General features: G+C 38.2%; 1 protein-coding gene across 19 annotated transcripts in view; it reads right to left on the minus strand.

The window, feature by feature from the left end:
* The window catches only part of tow (target of wingless repressor), a 62,139-nt gene that overhangs the window by 21,481 nt on the left and 19,796 nt on the right, over positions 1-20,862 (minus strand). For 6 of the 19 annotated variants that reach the window (XM_073980973.1, XM_073980974.1, XM_073980979.1 and 3 more), the window contains exon 2: positions 16,367-16,677. In XM_073980973.1, coding sequence (XP_073837074.1) covers positions 16,367-16,445 — 79 coding nt within the window. In that variant the 5' untranslated portion in view covers positions 16,446-16,677. Of the gene's footprint in view, positions 1-16,366; positions 20,345-20,862 lie in introns of those variants that run through there. The other 13 variants (XM_073980965.1, XM_073980964.1, XM_073980966.1 and 10 more) reach the window with 6 other exon arrangements.

Consider the following 20,862-nt stretch of genomic DNA (forward strand, 5'->3'; position numbering starts at 1 on the left):
TCAGATCAACCTCCATCGCAGCGAAATGGCAACATTAGCCCTGATGGATAGAACAACTAAAGATAATATACATATTGGTTTAGTCCAAGAACATTGGACCTTAAATACCAAGGTTTCTGGACTTAACCATATAAATTATCAACTTTTTTAAGCAAATATGCCACAAATATGAGCGTATAAAAAGTAGGTCCCATATCAGATAATATGAATTGGGGTGCACTCATTGATGTAAGAGAAGTCTTCCTTGTTCCTTCGGGGATGTTGTGGGAACATACATATATGTGTGTATGTAAGGACGACCTACTGCAGAAAAATTCAAAACAACCTGAGATGTATTCTTCAGCTGCACTTTTGAGAAATTTTTTTATGTCTGTTAGAAATATTACCATTTGCAAAGTATGGACCAAATCGGATGCACCAAGGTAATCAGTAAGAATGTATGTTAGTCTTCTAATCTCGATGTTACTGAATAACTGTATGTTGCTACTTGCATATCTCTTGGGGTATGCCCAAAGTATTTTACTGTTTTCGCCTACCAAAGAGAGAAACGAGCGCTTTTCGCCCACTCTCCAAGTTTTATATGCTTTTCTTTGCGGATCCTTAGTTTTTTTATAAGCTTTTCTATGTGGATCCTTAGCTTTTTGCCAACCTAGGCCCTATTCCACGAAACAACTTATCAACTTTTCATTTTGCACTTAGCAATATTTTTGACAATTCGCAAATTTTTGCGTTCCACAGAACCCTTATTTTTTACAAGTGATAAGTTGCTAATAATAAATTGAGTTTGCTAAGTTTTCAAAAAAATGTTGCTCTCCTTTTGATTTCTGTTTCACAAACGTCCTCTTCTGCTAAGTGAAAAGAAGTAATTGCAAAGAGTATTTTGCTAAGAATGTGAAAAAAAACGTGTGCTCTTTCGTTCCACAGAAAACTTTGCATTTCATTTTTGCAAACAAAATTTTGATAAGTTTTCCTAAAATCTGCGGGGTAAACGTCCTCTTTGCCAGTGAACATTCTTAAAAAAGTAAAATTTTTAAAACGTTACGACGGGAGATTTTTTTCGGAATAACTGAAAACACGGTAATGAAAAGAAATTATAAGGATCGAATTAATTTTTCCGAACTTCCACCCTCCGAACCACCCCCTCTCCGAACTTCCAACCTAAAAACCATAGCCCTCAGAACTTCCACCTGCGAACCACACCTTTCTGAACTTCCAGACTCCCTCCTCATTCCGAACTTCCAGCCACCGAACAACACCCTCCGAACTTCCAACTATCGAATCACCCCACAAATCGATGTTTCTCCGTTTTACACTTAGACTAAACTATCTTTCAGAGTTTTATTTTTATTTTATTTTTATTTTAATTCGTTTTATTATAGTTTATTTTATTTCGTTTTATTTTATTTTATTTTGTTTTATTTTATTTTATTTTATTTCGTTTCATTTTATTTTTTCATTTTGTTCTCCCGTCCCATTTTTACGTGTCTTTTTACCATTGGCAAGTAGAAAATAATGCAAAGACGATCAAATGTTCTGTGGATAGCACAAATAGCATACACACTTTGCAAGAGTATGGAGAGACTTATCAACAGGGGTGAGCACGCCTGTGTGCTAGCACACAAGCAAATTGTGAAAACGTACTCTTTACTCGAAGAGTAGAATCTATTATAATCGAGTAGAAAAAAATATTTATTTTTTGATCGTTTGGTGTGTGTGTGGTAGAAGGTGAAAAGGGCGAGTTGTTCCGAGGAGTGTGGTCGGAAGTTCGGAGGAGGGTGGCCGGAGGTTCTCGCCCTTTCCACCTTCAGTCCACAGCAACATTAAAACCTGTTCGCTACCACACACACACGAATACACAAACGGTCAAGCAATAAATACATTTTTTATACTCGATTATACTCTTCGAGTAAACTCGTACTCTATTTCGAGTATTTTCACTCCCACTCTTATTGTTAAATCTCGAGCACTTGCGAGTGCTCCAAAATAAAACAAAAGAGTCGAGAGTACACTTCTTTTAAAACTCGTATTCTTCGAGTACTCCCACTCGCATGTAATTTTCACTCACGAGTAAAAACGAGCAAATCAGATTTTTTGCTCGCTCTCTTCGCTGGTACTTTTCACTCGCGAGTAAAAACGAGCAAATCGGACTATTTGCTCGCACTCTTCGAGTACTTCCACTCGCGAGCATTTTTCACTCGCGAATAAAAACGAGCAAATCGGAGCTCTGCTTTTCAAAATAATTACTTTTTGATAAGTGTAAAGTGAAAAGCGATAAGTTGCTTCGTGGAATATGGCCCGTGTTTTCTTTCTCGATACTTGTAATCCCTTCATGGTTAGGTACCCCTATGTAAAATGCGTACAATGGATTGCTGAGAACAATTGTTTTTCGTTTGTATAGATTCAAAAAAGTTCTTGATTTAGATGTTAGTGAATCGATTGCAACGTTTAGGCCTCTGCACAATGGTTCCGTTGAGTGCCATATTGCATGTAAGTGATGCTAAGTTTTCGTGTGGTTGCTCTTTTAATGCGTAACGCGACTCACAACGTACCGATTGTATTTGGCCCTTACCGATGTTAAGAACATCAGTTTAGGCACTATATAGTTGCTCAGATGTCCATATTAGAAGACTTGTTCTATAGGGGCACAGAGAATTTGGATTTCTTTAATGGAAATATGTAATCGCACATGCCTAACAACAGTTTTAAGGATAGACAAACCATGGTTACCTGGAACTTAAAAGATGTAAATTCAAGCGAATTTTAATAAACAGAGGTGCTTTGTTACATTGTTACAATGTAATAAAAACATAATGACGCTTACACAGACAAAAATCGTACACACATACATGTGCGGGTATTATAATTTTGCATTTATGCACATACATACATATATTTAATTCGACATGGTAACCACGCGAAAAAAACAATGGTAACATGTTGATATTAGTTATCTAATATCATCATCCTGGTGATGGTGTTGACTGCCACAGCTTCTTAACACAGCCATTAGCGAGCAAAGCCGTTTACTAAACTGTGTTTTTGTTTGCGTTGTTGCTGTTGTTATTTTGTTTTAACGCATTTAACGTTGTAATTGTAAGGTGTAATAAGTACCTGTTTGTTAGTTCTCTTTTGTGTTCCCTCTCTTTTTGTTCGTTTTTTTTATTGCTCAACATTCTACATACATAGATATCTCCTCACTATATTTGTGCCGTTCATTACGGCTTCCTTTGTATATAGGGAAAGAAAAACCCTAAAAACAATGAACGAACGCTGCTGCATACGACGACGAATCCGTCCTTCAAAACATACTTTCCGACTTAAATAAGCATGTGAATGTGCAAAACAACGAACGCTGCGATGGATGGAAAAGGAGAATGAAAATCTAAATCTAAATAAAAGGAACAGGTGGCTGGCTGGCGCGGGATTGAGGGTGGTGGTGGTGGTGGTGCGTTTGTTATAAATTCCAAATCCTTGTGGAACAAATGTACTACTTATTTATGTTGTATTTATGTCTAAATGTATTGCACAAAACCGAGCCCACACACAGCAAGCAGTGCGCCACAAACATTTGTGTCCTGTTCTGTGCGTTCAACAGCAGGAGAGACGAGAACATATGCTGCCTGTGCTGGAGGGGAGTAAAGTGGTATACGCCACAATCCACACAATAAGGAGTGGGTGAGAAGGACTATATGAGAGAGAGTGCGTGTGTGTGTCTGAATCTAATTCAGTTCAAATAATGTATCATCATTTACACGATTTACAACGATGATGATACAGAGAGTTGTCAACACTGAAGTTTGACAAAAATCACCAAAACTCAAGGGCTGTAACTTTTACAATACTTAGAATCGAGAACTCTGAACAGTATTGTATATTAGATAAATGTAGTATCCAGAAGCTCTTTATTCAATGTTTGTTTACCAGAATATAAAATAAACGAAACAAGTAAGAAAGTGTCAGTGAGCTGTGCCGACAGAGATATACCCTCAGCCTCGAGTCTAAAGAAATGAAACAAACACAATACTTCTGAGGCCTAAAGGGGTTTTTTGGGTTTTTTTTTGCCAATTTCTCCCGAAGTACGGATTATGTACTTGAAAAGTACAAAGCCGACATTACTGCCATACAGGAAATACGATAGAACGGGAAAGGCGTCACAAAAACACCTAAAGGTGACGCACTGTATTATACCTGCCATGACACAAAGCATGAGTTTGGTTGCGGATCTGTAGTTGGTCGGAGGTTAAAACATCTGGTCTCCAGCTTCACCCCAGTGAATGAAACACTCGCTGCAATTCGATTAAAAACAAAATTCTTCAACATCAGCTTTATTTGCGCTCATGCTCCCACTGAAGACGAACAGACCAAAGATATATTTTACGAGCGTTAGAAAAAACTTAAGACCGTTGCCCTGCCCAAGACATTAAACTTATTCTAGGCGATTTTAATGCCAAAATTGGAAAGGAGAACATCTTTGGCCCAACAGTCGGGGAATTCAGTCTCCACAGTGAAACATCTGACAATTGTATGAGGCTGATAGACTTTGCAGCTGCAAAAAACATGGTAGTTAGCAGTACCAGATTTAAGCATCTCGATATTCATAAGGGCACCTGGCTGTCTCCAGATCAAAGAACAAGTAATCAAATTGATCATGTTGTAATAGATGGAAGACATTCATCCAGCGTGTTAGATGTACGATCGTTCCGAGGCGCAAACATTGATTCGGACCACTACCTTGTTGCAGCAAAGGTACGTACCCGTCTAAACGTTGCAAATAAAGCACGAACAGACACAACGCGAAAGTTGGACATCGATAGGCTGCAAACACAACATATAGCCACAGCATATTCCACTCAACTAGCCCAATTGCTTAACGCGAGCACTCCTTGTCCCGATAACATAACAACACAATGGCAACATATTGCCCACTCCATGCAAACAGCCGCAAAATCCATACTTGGATTCCAGAGACCTCCACAAAGGAATTCATGGTATGACCAGGAGTGTCGTGCTGCTACTGAAGAGAAAAATGCGGCATATAGGCTACTTTACAATCAGTAGCAACGCGTAGCGCACGAGAGAGATATCGGGAGAAAAGGAGAGAAGAGAAACGTCTTTTCCGCAAGAAAATGAGAGAAATGGAAAAGCGGGAGTGTGAAAAAATCGAGATGTACAGGAGCCAGAATGAAGTCCGAAAATTCTACCAAAGAGTGAAACATCAAACAGATGGCTTTGGTACAAGCACATCCTCCTGTAGAGACCAGCAAGGTAATCTGGTAACAGATACAGATAGCGTGCTCAGGATATGGAAGGAACATTTCTCCAATCTGCTGGTATCCAATAGTAGCGAAGACGATGATACCACAGATCCAATCCCAGAAGATGGTATAGAATGTATACCGCCCGGCCAAGATGAGGTAAAAACAGTAATCAACCGGCTGAAGAATAATAAAGCAGCAGGAGCCGATGGCTTACCAGCCGAGCTGTTTAAAATCGGAGGCGCGCTGATAAGGGGTATGCATCAGCTAGTTAGCACCATCTGGCAGGAAGAACGCGTACCCGACGATTGGAACCTGAGCATCCTATGTCCCGTCCACAAGCAAGGAGATAAGACTGTATGCTCCAACTATAGGGGCATAAGTCTTCTCCCTATTGCCTATAAGATAGTGTCAGGGATATTTTTCGAACGACTAAAGCCAATGGTCAACGAAATAATTGGACCCTACCAATGTGGCTTTAGACCTGGCAAGTCCACCATTGACCAGATATTTACCCTGCGGCAAATCCTAGAGAAGACCCAAGAGATGCAGATCGACACATTTCACCTTTTTGTCGATTATAAAGCAGCATTCGACAGTCCCCTCCGATCAAAGGTATCCCCGCAAAGCTCATCCGGCTTTGTAAGATGACTTTAACTGATACTAGGTCCTCAGTTAAAATTGGAAAGAACCTCTCCGAAGAATTTTTTACCAAAAGAGGTTTCAGACAAGGAGACAGCCTTTCGTGTGACCTATTCAACATTTTGCTGGAAAAGGTAATACGAGATGCAAATGTCAAAAGAAATGGCACAATTTACACCAATAGCCACATGTTACTTGCCTATGCTGATGACATAGACATCATGGGACGATCAGTAAAGGAAGTAACTGATACCTTTAGGAAGGTCGAAGCAGAATCTACGAAAGTGGGTCTGGCGATAAACGGCGAAAAGACCAAATTGATGGTGTCGACGCGCAAAGCGTCCATAGAGCTCGGACCAACTGTGGAAGTTGGTACCTACAATTTTGAAGTAGTTAAAGACTTCGTCGACCTCGGCACTGCCATAAACACAACAAACAACATCAGTTGTGAAATAAGAAGAAGAATTGTGGTCTATGTAAGCAATTTAAAAACAAAGCCACATCTCGTCAAACAAAAATAACACTATACAAAACGCTGATACTACCCGTGCTAATGTATGGCTCCGAAGCATGGGTACTTGCGCAAGCAGATAAGGCAGTGCTTGGTGTGTTTGAGAGGAAAATTCTTCGAAAGATCTACGGGCCGATTTGCATTGACGGTGAATATCGACGTCGTATGAACCACGAGCTATATAAGCTATACAAAGACATGCATATAGTAAAACGTATCGAGATGCAACGATTGCATTGGCTAGGCCATATCATGAGAATGAGCGATGATGAACCCGCTAAAAAGGCGTATGAATACATGCCACATGGCGGTACACGCAGAATCGGCAGGCCTAAGCTTCGATGGAGCATACAAGTGGATGAAGAAATGAAAAGGCGCGGTATTCCAAAAAGTCAAGCAAAAAACAGAGAGGAATGGAGATCTTTTCTTAGTTCGGTCTATGGAACAAATGTTCTGTAATGGGCCAACTAAGTAAGTAAGTATCTGAAGAAGTATGGACTTGTTCCCGAAAAAATTGTGCCATCGTAAAGGGGAAAATATGCTGAAAACGATCCGGGAGGAGATCTAAAACTTCACTTTTTCCGAATTTTGTGTGGGAAGTACCCGAAGGAGAGGACCGGTATAGCTCATATTCGATCCCGATATATGTCTGAAAATAATTTTACCATATGCAAAGTTATGACCGATTCGGTTACTTCCTTCGAGAGTTATCGTGCGCACCATTTTAGTGAATATTTACTAACCTATGCCATGAGGCAAACTTAAATTTTTACGTATATTAAATAGTACAGCCTACATGAAGTCCATACCATACAAGTAAAAAAGTATCAGTGGGCTTTGCCGACAGAGATATACCCTCAGCCTGTGTGAATTGAAACACTTTTTTATGTAACATAACATTGGTCCACAACATCCCATACGGGACAAGGGAGACTTCTCTCATATCAATGAGTGCACCCCGATTCATATTTTAGCTCAATGATATGGGACCTACTGTTTATCGCCGAGTCCGAACGGCGTGTCTTAAGACACCACTTTTGGAGAAGTTTTTCAAGGCTGAAATACTCAGGAAATGTCGCCAACATTACTGAGGGGTATTTTGCCACCGTTGAAAAATGTTTGATGTTGCTTGGACAGGGAATCGAACCCCCGACCTTCTGCGTGCAAGGCGGGCGTGCATACCATTGCACCACGGTGGCACCCACTTTTTTATGTACTTTTCAGAATTTTTGGCATATAAACTTGTCGAGAAAAAAATTTGGATTAAAGCTCCAAAGTTTAAAGCGGGAGGTACCTAAAGGAACGGACCTACATACTCAATTTTGGAAGTGGGCCTTGTATTGGGAGTCATTCCACTCGATAGATAACGCGCCCACCAGTCACTTGAGTTGGTTACCATATAATTTAGAGCTCTTAGACCATTGCATTAGGAAACATGGACTTAACCGTCGGTAAGAATTTCCAAAGTACCCCCGAATAGACCATCAACCGCACTTTAACAAAAATGTCGAACATTTGTTTGGCTGGTAACCCAAGGAGTGAACCGATAGGGCCCACTTTTGGACATAATCTAAATTTGGAAAAAACATTTCGAAATCCGAAGTTTGGTCCAAATCGGTTGCTCTGTTTTTCAGATATCGGGCGTAGTGGACCTATAAGCACCACCTTCGAACTTCATCTAATATTCAAAGAAATATTACTATAAGCAACGCAATATTCGGTTCGAGAGTTCTCGTGCGCACGAGCCACTACACATGCTCGACTTATGGATTTTGTTAGAGCGTTCAGGTATTTTTCTCAAGAAACTTGTATCATCATAATAGGGGCCTTGAACGCAACATGTTGTAAGAAAAAACAAAGCGATGCGAGAGGGGGTCCTAAACTCCACTTTTCCGAAATTTTGTGGGACCCAAGGAAGTTGACATGTATAGTCTATATTTGAACTTGAAGTAGAAATATTACGAGGTGCAAAGTATGGACTAAATCGGTTAGTCCCTTTGACAGTTATCGTCCGCATAATAATATATCTTTGAACTTAAACGAAGTTGGGACAAAATATTACAAAAGCCAAATTTTGGACCCAATCGATTGATCTGTTCGAGAGTTATCGTGCGCTCCATTAGCCAGACAGACTGACGGACATGGCTAAATCGACTCCAAATTGTCTGAAACGGATTCCATCCAAACATAATTGGGGTCTAAAACCATTATTTCGGTGAACCATTATTTTCGTTAGCATAAATGCTGTTAGGAATGAATAAGACTGAGAAGCACAGCTCAAATGTGAATAACATCTGCTTTTAACAGTAAGCTAACAATTCGGTGGTCAAATGCGACAAATACCTTCAAAATTTCTTAAAATGACGGGGCGTCGCGTCATATATTATGTATAGTGTGTATGTATATGTGGCTATCCCAAAACGAGGACAAAAATGTTTGGTAGAAATGTTTTCTAACCTTTGGGAACACAAAATACCAAATTACAACGCATCACTTTGTATGGGGGTTATACCATCGATTAGTTGTCAAAGAGAACCGTACCTAAAATCTACTGAGCAACACTTTTGTAGAATATTTGGATGCTGAAAAATCTCATCTTGTGGTACTTTCACTACGGTTCAAGAAATAAAGGACGAAAAGGACATGAAAGGCATTGAGCTAGAATAATGAAATGTTCTACAAAAAGATTCGCCAATCGATTTGGCAGGAGACATGTCACCTCAAACTGAAGCTACAACAACGAAAAACAGAGATATGGAGCTATTTTCCCAAGTATTATAGGGAAAAAATCAAAAACTTCATTGCGCGATATCTCAGAAACTTGACCTAAGGCGAAAGTTTCCTTTTGGGCTCTTAGTATACCCATCAAGGGCTGTTATCGATAGAACCCATATCTAGGGAAGCATTGGCTTTCCCTGTCAAACAAAATTTTTAATGCTGTAGTCATGATCACGACGACTAAATAAAATTTTCAAAATAATCCGCGAAGTAAACCTTCACAAAACAAAAGAAAAAAAATTGCTAATGGAATGGGTCTACACAGTCCATAATGGAACTGGATCTCGAATGTTATCGTACCAAACAGCCGTTTTAGTTTGCATGGATTTGCCCACGAAAAAATATATCGTTGTAATCAGAATCACATGGACTATAATTGATGAATCTTTCAAAATTATCCTCGAACTGACATTAAAAACTTAACTGTCCTTAAACACTTGCACTTAAGCAAAATTTTGAACGTTTGTGAGGAGGGTACCCTATAGTGTTTTCTGATATAGAACTTCTTGGAACTTGATGTAGGTCTGAGAGAAGTATTGAGATGTGCAACGGTTGGACGAATGTCAGTCACCCCTTTCGATTATTGTTACCACCAGACATTTATATTGGTCACCACAGAAATTTTTAAAGCTTTGGACCACTACGTCTGGAAGCATGGACTTGCCCACGAAACACATAATATCGCTGTAAACAGCATCACAAGGAGTAACTTTTCGTAAAAAGTTGGAAAACAACCATTCTCGAACAGCCATTAAACTGCACTTAAGTAACAATTTTGAACATTTGTTAGGCAGGTACCCGATATCGACATTCTTAGAACTTAATGTACGTTTGGAAGACATTTTACGATGTGCAAAGTTCCGGCCAAATCATATACTCAAATCGTAAGTAATGGTGATCAGCCATTGTAGGTCGAGACAAATTTTCCAAATTTTCCGCAAAAGTGCAATTTAAGGACATGCCTAGGATCGGTTTGAATTTGTTTGCAGTAGGTTGTAATCGTAGGTTGTATCAGTATATTTATTACATGTTTGTAAATGCGTTTTCTGTTTAAACTGGGTCCATCTTCTATTCTAGAAATGTGGCTGCTTCGAAAGGCTGTAACCACAAAGCTATTGGAGTCAGAAGAGTATGTTTGGCAGGGCAGTTAACACTTCATGTTGATGGTCAACTAAATACATAAGGAGGCACCCTGTTGCAGTTCTGTAACTCAACTGCTGCCGGGTAGGGACTTGAGGACCTTGGTCCTACATATCAACATGTCGCAAATAGCTTTGGCATGCGCGGTCAACGTGAACATGCTGTCGAATGTGACCCCGAGAATCTTGCAGTAGTTGGTGGTTGGAATTTTTCTGCCATCGACCACCACATTCAACTTAGTACTCACCTCTACCGTCCATATGATGGACAGAGTGGTCGTGGATTTAGTGTCAGATATTTGCATATTCCTCAAGTGGAAAAAGGTGGTCAAAGGTAAGTCAAATAGGCTTTCACAATTAACATCAGGGAAGGTAGTTCACACAAAGATCACACAATCATTTGCATACTTTACGATATCAATGCCGTCTGGAGAGGGTGGAATACAGGAGAAGTAGAGGTTAAACAGTTCCGGATATACCACCCCATCTTGGAGAACTCCCTGTTTTACTCTAAGGGGTTGGACTTCTTTATATCTCGTACATGAATATGGGCTCTCTTTTACAGCATTGCCATACTGAAATACCTAAATTCAGTTTGATTTTGTGTATATGCCAGATTTGACGATGTATCGTCATTTTGACGATTTTTTGTCCAAAAATTGATAAATGACGATTTTTACCCAAAACAAGTAAAAAAGTATCAGTTGGCTTTGCAGACAGAGATATACCCTCAGCCTATGTGAATTGGAACTTTCATCTACGGACAGATCGAATGTATTTAGGGTCTTTTCAGCATTTTGTGGGACTTTTTGGACATTTGAACTTGCCGACAAAAATGTGGATTAGGATTAAAGTTCAAAAGTTTTGCGGAGGAGGGAATGGACCGACATAGTGCATTACGGAAGTGGATATTATTTTGAGAGTCATATCTTTTCGATAGATATCGCGCCCACTAGTCATTTCAGTGGGTTATCGTACACCTGTTGGACCAGTATGCCAGGAAGCATGGACTTGTCCACGGAAAACATACATGGCTGTAAATAGGACACAAAAAACATCATCGGTATAAATTTGCAAAGGATCTCCGAACAGACCCTAAACTGCACTTGGACACAAATGTTGAACTTTTGTGGGGGAGGTATCCTAAGGAGAGGGCCGATATGGGCCATTTTAGAAGTTAAACTAAGTTTGGACAATATATGACGAAGGCAAAATTTTGGACCAAATCGGTTTATCAGTTCGAGAGTTATTGTGCTTTCCAGCTACTACACATGGTGCCATAGGGTTTTTTTACAACTTTCGAGCTACTTTGGACCAAATAGGTCCACACAATTTTTCCGAAGATATTTTAACTTTGTGGGGGAGGTACCAGAAGGAGTGAACGGATATGGCTTATCTAGCGCTCCAACCACAACACACGGTGTCATAGGGGTTTTTTTGTAACTTTCAGGCTATTTTCTCAGGAAGTATGGACTTGCGCCTGATGAAACTTGTACCGTCGTATGGGGGGGCAGTGAATAAAAATCAAAGCGATTCGAGACCTGGTCCTAAACTGAACTTTTCCGAAATTTTTTGTGGGAGGTACCCGATGGAGTTGACCGATTTAGTCCATATGGAAACCTCATCATGAGGCACATTTTGCCCGTATGAAAATGTATATCAGGAAAAATGTCTAAAATTGTCTTTTCCATTTCAAAAAAATCAAAAAAAAAATTTGATACTACATCAATGATTTTTGGTACATAGATTAAGAAAAAAATCTGCATTCCAAATCTGTTTTCGTTACTAACATTGATCGTTGCGCGCAAAAGATAGGACCGTTTTAATTATGATAATTAGAAAAAATTCTAAAATAATCGCAAGGTCTCAATGGATTCGCGAAAAATCAAATTTGTTAAATAATTTCACGTATTTACAAACATATTTTTGAAACATACTTACGAAAAATATATACAAAAATTATAACAGCATCCAGACATTTTGAGGAATAAAATGAAACCTAAGTTGTGAAGGATGGAGCTATAGTATTCATGTTATTTGCAAAAATAAGAAGAAAATATTAGGAAAAAATTAAAATCATATTATTCTAATTTTATTTTTTATGGTTTTATAGGAAAAGTTGGAGAATAAATGTTTGAGTTCTTCGGCATTTTCGTGAAAATTTCACGCAATAATGATGATATTCCGTTGTAACAAATTTTTCGCTTATACTTTTCCTATTGGATAATATTATTAGAACCTTATATTAAATCACAAGGAATTCCAATGGTGGCATAACGTTAAAATAATGTTATATTGAATATTATAACATTTGAGAAGCATATAAACCGCGTAATTATGAAAATGACATGATGCGCATCCGATTTTCCAACACAGCGAATCAATCCCTCTTATTTGATGTACAGTTTGTCAAATTCTATTTGGCGGCCACGATGTAGCATCTGCTGCATATTAGGGTGCAAAATACTGTAAAATGGTCATAATTTCCGCGAAGTTCATTTACATTTTATGCGCATCCGATTTCAATAATCACCATTAAAAAATACATCATTCTATGCCGTTTCAATGCGATCCATCAAGAACCGTGGATGTAGCATCGCACTCAATTTTTAGAAAAAATCTATTATATCTCTGGATTTACGAGAGTTTTTAAATATCTGTTTTCGCACAGTTAAAACACGCGTATCGATCTATTTATTTAAGTAGAACTGACACATCCAAAACGCGTTTTAAAATGTGATATTTTCAAAATTATTTTTTGCAAATTTTCGAAATTTGAGGGGTATCATATCCGCCGATCTAGTGGGTGGATTTTTGCGCGTTTTGGCTTGTTAGATTCAGAACGTAAAAAAACTAAATCTACGCGGGTTTCCACGGAAATCGAATGACGTTTGTAAATTTTAAACCAAAAAAATAGGTTTTTGAGAAAAATTTACGCACAAAAATTTCGTGTTTGGGCGCAGACTACTGTGATCCTGTGAGGACTACACCCCCATGTTATACATTAAGAAATGCGAAATCGCGAGTACTACAATCAAATAATAAGCTTTTAGGGAAATCCAGCTGCGCGTCCCAATTAGAGCAAAAATTCAAAAAACCCCATTTTTCATGTTTCAAAATGTCAGCATCCGTTTGAGGTAGATACAGTGGATATATTAAAAAATCATACATGAGAAACTTCAACTCTGAAGTGTTCTCTTTAACTTCTCCTTTGAGCATTAAGCTCTACATTGTGCTGTAAAACCACTAATTGAAAATAACATAATGAAACTCGTTTAATTCAACGATTTTTTCCGATTTTTTTACATTAGTACGACCACAGCTTCCGCTCAAATTATTATTTTAAGAAACCCCTTGGTGAATCGGGCTAAAACAGTTTTTTTTTCCGAAATGCTGTTAAAAGTTATGGTATAGTAAAACTGATCGCGAGTTACAATACCCCATACCTCAGTTTCAACATAAGTTAATTTTCTACAAAAAGCTTGATATATCAGGAATATTGTCAATTATTTCATATTCCATTTCAGAAAAAAAGGACAATTTTTTTTTTCGCGCTACATCAACGATTTTTGATATGTAGGTTAAGAAAAAAATTGCCAGTACGAATCTGGTCGCGAGCCAATTTTTGGTTGTTGCGGACAAAAGTTATGGCGCTTTTATTTCGCTTATTAAGAAAGAAAATATTATAAAAACGCTAATTATTTTAATTAGCACCATTGTTACAAAAAAGTTCTCTCGAAGTGACTTCAGTGAGTAGATTGCATAATACCTGCAAAATGTTACACAGAACTCGCGGAATGTACATAAAATTGATAAATTATTGAATATAAGTCAACTTTTTTCAAAATTAAGGGCAATTTAGTGGTCAAATAATTACATAAAAAATTGTTGTGGACCCAAACTTCACGGCGTATCAAATGAGACTACAATCGTACAGATTGGTGTTATAGTTTTGATGTTACAGCCAAAATAAGAACATATTTTGGTCAAAAAAGATTTTTTTATTTGACAAAATATTTTTTCACATGCATTATGTAGTAGAAAATATTGGAAAAATCTATAGGAATATTTCCTTCGTTTTGCATAAATCTCCCAATAAAATAGACGGATTTAGTAGATCGATTTTCACGGGGAATGATTTATTGGATCAGGAACGTAAAAAACTAAAATGTGCAATCACGTACGAAGAAATCGAATAACAATTGTTAAAATTAGGCCCGAAAAATATGATTTTTAGAAAAATGCTTGCACAAAATTTTCGCATTTGGATGCAGATTTCTATGAAGCTGTGCAGACTACATTCACAATATTCTTATCAAATAACTCAGAATCGCAAGTACTACAATCCTATATATGGTTTTTATAAAAACCTGTTTGCGGAATGAAATTAGAAAAAAAATTTCTAAAAACACTGGGCTTCAACCCATTTTCACCAATTTTTTAACATAAATATAGCCACAGCTTCCTCGCAAATTATCTTTTAAGGCCAATATTTTTTGCCACGCCCAAAAACATTTCTTTTTATCCAAAAGTATTTAATTTGTATAATATACAATCACGAGTCGCGTGTTCTAAAAGGGTAAACCTTGGCTTCAGCTATGTTAAATTTTCAAAAATATTGGTGATATACCCTCGTTAGCATAAATGCTGAGGGTATAAAAAAAGAAACGACGGAGCCCTTTTTAAATAAATCGCGATTCAAGTTGACATTTTTAGGGGTTTTTAAGGTTTTCACAATTTTGCTTGGAAACCATCATGATAATTATGTAGGTTTTACCATTATTGAGATATAGAAGTTCATATTGACAATGCATTGACTGTATCGCTACCTTATTTAACAATGTCATACATGGTGCGCCTTAACTAACATTAAGTGAAAACCGCTTTACAATTTTTAGCTTTTTTGTTAGGTAAATCTTATCGAAATGGGAATAAGAAGAATCTTTTAGCTGTGAAAATTCTCCAAAAATTGGCGTAATTTTTTACTAGGCTGTACCATTTTTGAGATATATAAGTTAAATTTGGGAAATTGCAGTCATGACATTGTTTTATAAGATGCCAATACAGTCAATGCAATTTTAACTTCTATATCTTAATAACGATAAAACCTACGAAATTATCATTAAGGCCAATCATGTAGCGAATTGTCATAGCTACAACATTCTCTTTAGCCTCATTTCGATAGGACTTGCGGCTTCCAAGCAAAATCGTGAAAACCCAAAAAATAAAACCTCTAAAAATGTCAACTTGAATTTAAAAAGCGCTCCGGCGATTTTTTTTTTGTTTTCTGATTTTTCTCATCTATAAACATTGTAGTTTCAGAATTCACAAAAACTTCCCAGGTGTAAACACCTTCCATGTAAAGTTGCTTTAAGAGCCACGTGTAAAACGAACGGAAGAAGTGGACCCATATATCACTCCGTCTGTTACATTCTCCAGAAAAATTCAAAAGTTATAGCTTAAGTGCAGGACACGCTTTTAGCCGAACTATCTGTAAATTGGCGGTTGACCTCCGCAAGTAAGTATTTTTTGGGCAAAAGAAATTTCTGTTGTGTGAATCCCTAGAATCCCAAACACTTATTTAGATAAATTTCTTCACATAATGTAAAAAATCATCATAAAAAACCGCCAAATTAGCATCCCTGGATATTTACTGTATTGTAAAATGCAATCAAAGGCAGAGTAAGCAGAGGAGTGTCCAAACAGTGAGGGGAGGGTATAGTGATAATGTCCAATTGTTTTACATTGCATTTTACATTGAGTGTTAAATGTTTAATGGTTTTGTGTTTTTCATTTAGTCTCTCTGTTTCCTTAATTTTCTCTGTTATTGTTGTTAGTGGCAAACTATTTGTGGTTTTCTAATACAACAATAAACTATTGTTGTTGTTGTTGCTGTTGTTATTGTAACAAATGTTATTTGTTATGCTAGACTGTTGCGAACATTACATTGCGTATACGTTCATGGTACAGAATATGTTGAACTGTTAACTTGCTTGAGAGAGAGTGGTGGGAGGGTATGGAAGAATTGCTACTCTACTTACCATGTCCTCCTTTCTTGCCATTCGCTTTACTTTTCGATTTACGAGGATAAAGATGAATTTTACTTTGTCCACAGCCCATAATTTGTTAAAATTGTATGTGTGTGTGTAATATTGTTTGTTTGTTTTTAATTCCTTTGCTTAAAATCCACGGTAATATTGAAGCTGGAATTGGTGGTGTTGCTGCTGCTTCAGCTGTGCCTGCTCCTCGTCGTCGTCGTCGTTGTGGCCGTTGCCGTTTTTGTCTCCTGTGATGGCGTTTACAACGACATTGTTGCCACCAGAGTCACGATCTACTAAACTGCCTGGCCGAACTAAAAATTCAAAAGAAATTTTCGCTTTGTACTTCACAACGAATACAACAACAACGACTTTTCTTGCTAAGGCCATTGATTTTCATACAAAACGAAGAGTACAACAATCTTCGGTGACTACTATAAAGTTGTAAAATAGGAAACGTTTGCATTTGGAGGAATATACAGATAAAGATGATGATAATAATAATGATGATTTATTTTTAAGTTGAATATATATTTTAATTTGTATCTTCTTTCAGTGTGTGTACATATATATATTTTATTTGTAGTTATATATTTAGGAGGAAAGACAAGACGGTACGGTTATGGAACGGATTTCTTTTTATGGAAATTTTGTATTTAGATTTAGATTTGGGTTTTTGGTTTTAATTTAACACTGGTGATATGCACCGTTTTATTGTAATTTTGCTTGTTTTAATTTCACTACTTATTTTTCTAGCACATTTTTTTTTTCTTTTTGGATATTCGGGAGACGTGTGTAACCAGTTGTGGCAAATGGCCTCGAGGGCATTTACATTCTGGGTTCACTAATTTTTTTCTTCTTTCGATTCTTCTTCTTTTGTATCCCTTTTTTGGGGTTTAGCTTGGAATTATTTTGTGGTTTTTTTGTTTGAACTTTTTATTGCATTTTCTTTAAACTTTTTTTCACAGTCTTTTTGTCACTTTTTTGTTGTTGAGAATTTTGCAATTTTTTGGTTTTTCTTTAGCAAACATTTTGTAATTTTTATTTGAATTAAAAAATTCCTTTTTTCAGTCGTTTTTGTCGTTTGGTTTGGTCTATGAAAGTGAAGTTATGCTTTGGTGGTATATGATGATGATTATGATTAAGGAATCTCTGGATGAATAAAAAAAGAGGAATGAAAAAATAGCAATAGATAGAAGAAGCATTTGTGTAGCTGCGCATAACCATTCAGGACACACAGCACACACACACACCGTGTATGATATGGTGGAACAAACAAGCGAGCGAACGAGCTAATGGAGGAACGAACGAGCTCACAGTTCCTTGGCGTAGTAGAAAAGTAGTAGCAAATGAAAATTACACCACCTTCTTCACCACAATCAAACAACAACCTTCGGCAAGGGGGAGAATACCACAGACATTGGCGAAGTGTTGCCACTATGGAAAGCTTATTGTTTTGGTGGGAAAAAATATGGAAAGGTATTTGAGAAGTGAAATGAAAAAAATAAGGTGATAAAAGTACATACTAAAATACCATTTTTAATGGATTTTGGGGTTTTATAAGAAAAATAATGCTTCAGTTCGCAATATGCCTAAGACTGTAAAAGACATCAAGTCGTGCGGTAATGTTAGTGGAAGGCTGCAGCAAAACACACACTTTAGGACACACACTTGGTCCCTCCTCATCTCAAGTGGACACTGACCTCCCCTTGGTATCACCTAGGGAGCTGCCTTTAACACCCTTTAAAGGTAGCGATCTAACATGTGTCGCGCGTTCACCCATAAGAACGTTAAAAACTTAGGTTCGGGCGTCGGGTTAGTAACTCTCCCCTAGAAAAAGCAGCAGCTACTATGGAAAAACGAAAGAAAAGAAAAACAAACCCCTCTAAATTTGACGAACCCCGCAAACGTTTTAAGGACAATGACCTGCGAATATGCACCTGGAATGTTCGCACACTTTATAGAGAAGGTGCAGCATACGCATTGGCAGATGTACTTGAAGAGTACAAGGACGACATTATTGCCATACAGGAAATACCATGGATTGGGAAAGGCGTCACAACAGCATCTAACGGTGTATTATAGCTGCTGACATAAAGCATGAGTTTGGTTGCGGATTTGTAGTTGGTCGAAGGTTCAAACATCTGGTCTCCAGCTTCACCCCAGTGAATGAAAGACTCGCTGCAATTCGATTGAAAGCAAAATTCTTCAACATCAGCTTTATTTGCGCACATGCTCCCACTGAAGACAAGGAGGAACAGACAAAGATATATTTTACGAGCGCTTAGAAGAAACTTATGACCGTTGTCCTACCCATGACATTAAAATTATACTAGGCGATTTTAATGCCAAAATTGGAAAGGACAATATCTTTGGCCCCACAGTCGGGAAATTGACAATATCATCAGGCTGATAGACTTTGCAGTTGCAAAAAACATTCATAAGGGCACCTGGCTGTCTCCAGATCAAAGAACAAGTAATACAATTGATCATGATGCGTTAGATGGAAGATATTCATCGAGCGTGTTGTATGTACGATCGTTCCGAGGAGCAAACATAGATTCGCACCACTACCTTGTTGCATCGAAAGTACGTACGTAACGTTGCAAATAAAGCACGAACAGCTACAACGCGGAAGTTGGACATCGGTAGGCTGCAAACACAACAGATAACTACAGCATATTCCGCTCAACTGGCCCAATTGCTTAATGAAAGCACTCTTCGTCCCTATAACATATCAGTACAATGTCAACATGTTGCCCATTCCATGCAAACAGCCGCAAAATCCATACTTAGATACCAGAGACATCCACCAAGGAATCCATGGTATGACCAGGAGTGTCGTGCTGCTACCGGAGAGAAAAATGCGGTATATAGGGCTACTCTACAATCAATAGTAAAGCGTAGCGTACGAGAGAGGTATCGGGAGAAAAGGAGAGAAGAGAAACGTCTTTTCCACGGGAAAAAGAGAGAGATGGAAAAGCGGGAGTGTGAACAAATCGAGATGTACAGGAACCAGAATGAAGTCCGAAAATTCTACCAAAGAGTGAAACATCAAACTGTTGGCTTTGGCACTGGCACATCCTCCTGTAGAGACCAGCAACGTAATCTGGTAACTGATACATATAGTGTGCTAAGGATATGGAACGAGCATTTTTCCAAACTGTTAGTATCCAATAGTAGCAAAGTCGACGAAGATACCACAGATCCAATCCCAGAAGATGGTATTGAATATACACCACCCGGCCAAGATGAGGTGAAGACAGCAATAAACCGGCTGAAGAATAATAAGCCTGCAGGAGGCGATGGTCTACCAGTCGAGCTGTTCAAAATCGGTGGCGACACGCTGATAAGGTGTATTCATCAGCTAGTTAGCATCATCTGGCAGGAAGAATGCGTAACCGACGATTGGAACCTGAGCATCTTGTGCCATGTCCACAAGATAGGATATAAGACCGTATGCTCTAAGTATATACTAAGTATATATACTTATATATGTGCATAAGTCTTCTCCCTATTGCCTACAAGATATTGTCAGGGATATTATGCGAACGACTAAAGCCTATGATCAATGAAATAATTGGACCATACCAATGCGGATTTAGACCTGGCAAATCCACCATTGACCAGATATTTACCCTGCGGCAAATCCTGGAGAAGACCCAAGAGATGCAGATTGACACCTACTATCTTTTTGTCGATTACAAATCAGCCTTCGACAGTCCCCTGCGTTCAAAGGTATTGCAAGCCATGTCTGAATTTGGTATCCCTGCAAAGCTCATCCGTCTTTGTGGAATGACATTAACTGATACTCGGTCCTCAGTTAAAATAGGAAAGAACCTCTCGGAAGAGTTTAGTACCAAAAGAGGTTTCAGGCAAGGAGACGGCCTCTCGTATGACATATTCAACATTCTGCTAGAAAAGGTTATACGAGAGGCAAACATCAAAAGAAGTGGCACAATCTACACCAATAGCCACATGTTACTTGCTCATGCTGATGATATAGACATCATGGGACGATCAGTAAAAGAAGTAACCGATACCTTTATGAAGGTCGAAGGAGAATCTGCTAAAGTGTGTCTGGCGGTAAAGGGCGACCAAATTGGTGTATAAATACGGGCTTCGATGGAGCAAACAAGTGGAAGACGAGATGAAAAGACGCGGTATTCCAAAAAGCGAAGCAACAAACAAATGGAGATCTTTTCTTAGTTCGGCTTATGGAACAAGTGTTCTGTAATGGGTAAGCTAAGTAAGTAGGTACCCCAGGCATGTTTGGACGGAATTTAAGCAATGTCCTTCCATCCGTCCGTCTGTCTGGCTGGATGTCGAGCACGATGACTCTCGAACGAAGTAGTCGATCGGGTCCAAAATTTGGTATTCATAATATTTGGTCTAAACTTAGCTTAAGTTCGAAGATCACGCCTTCCGGTACCTCTCCCACAAAAGTTCGTTAAAGTGGTGCACACGACATCTCTTGAAAAGATTAACCGAATGAGTCA

The sequence above is a fragment of the Musca autumnalis genome, unplaced genomic scaffold (assembly GCF_047663935.1).
Source record: "Musca autumnalis isolate F117 unplaced genomic scaffold, ASM4766393v1 scaffold_4, whole genome shotgun sequence".
NCBI classification, from domain to species: domain Eukaryota; kingdom Metazoa; phylum Arthropoda; class Insecta; order Diptera; family Muscidae; genus Musca; species Musca autumnalis.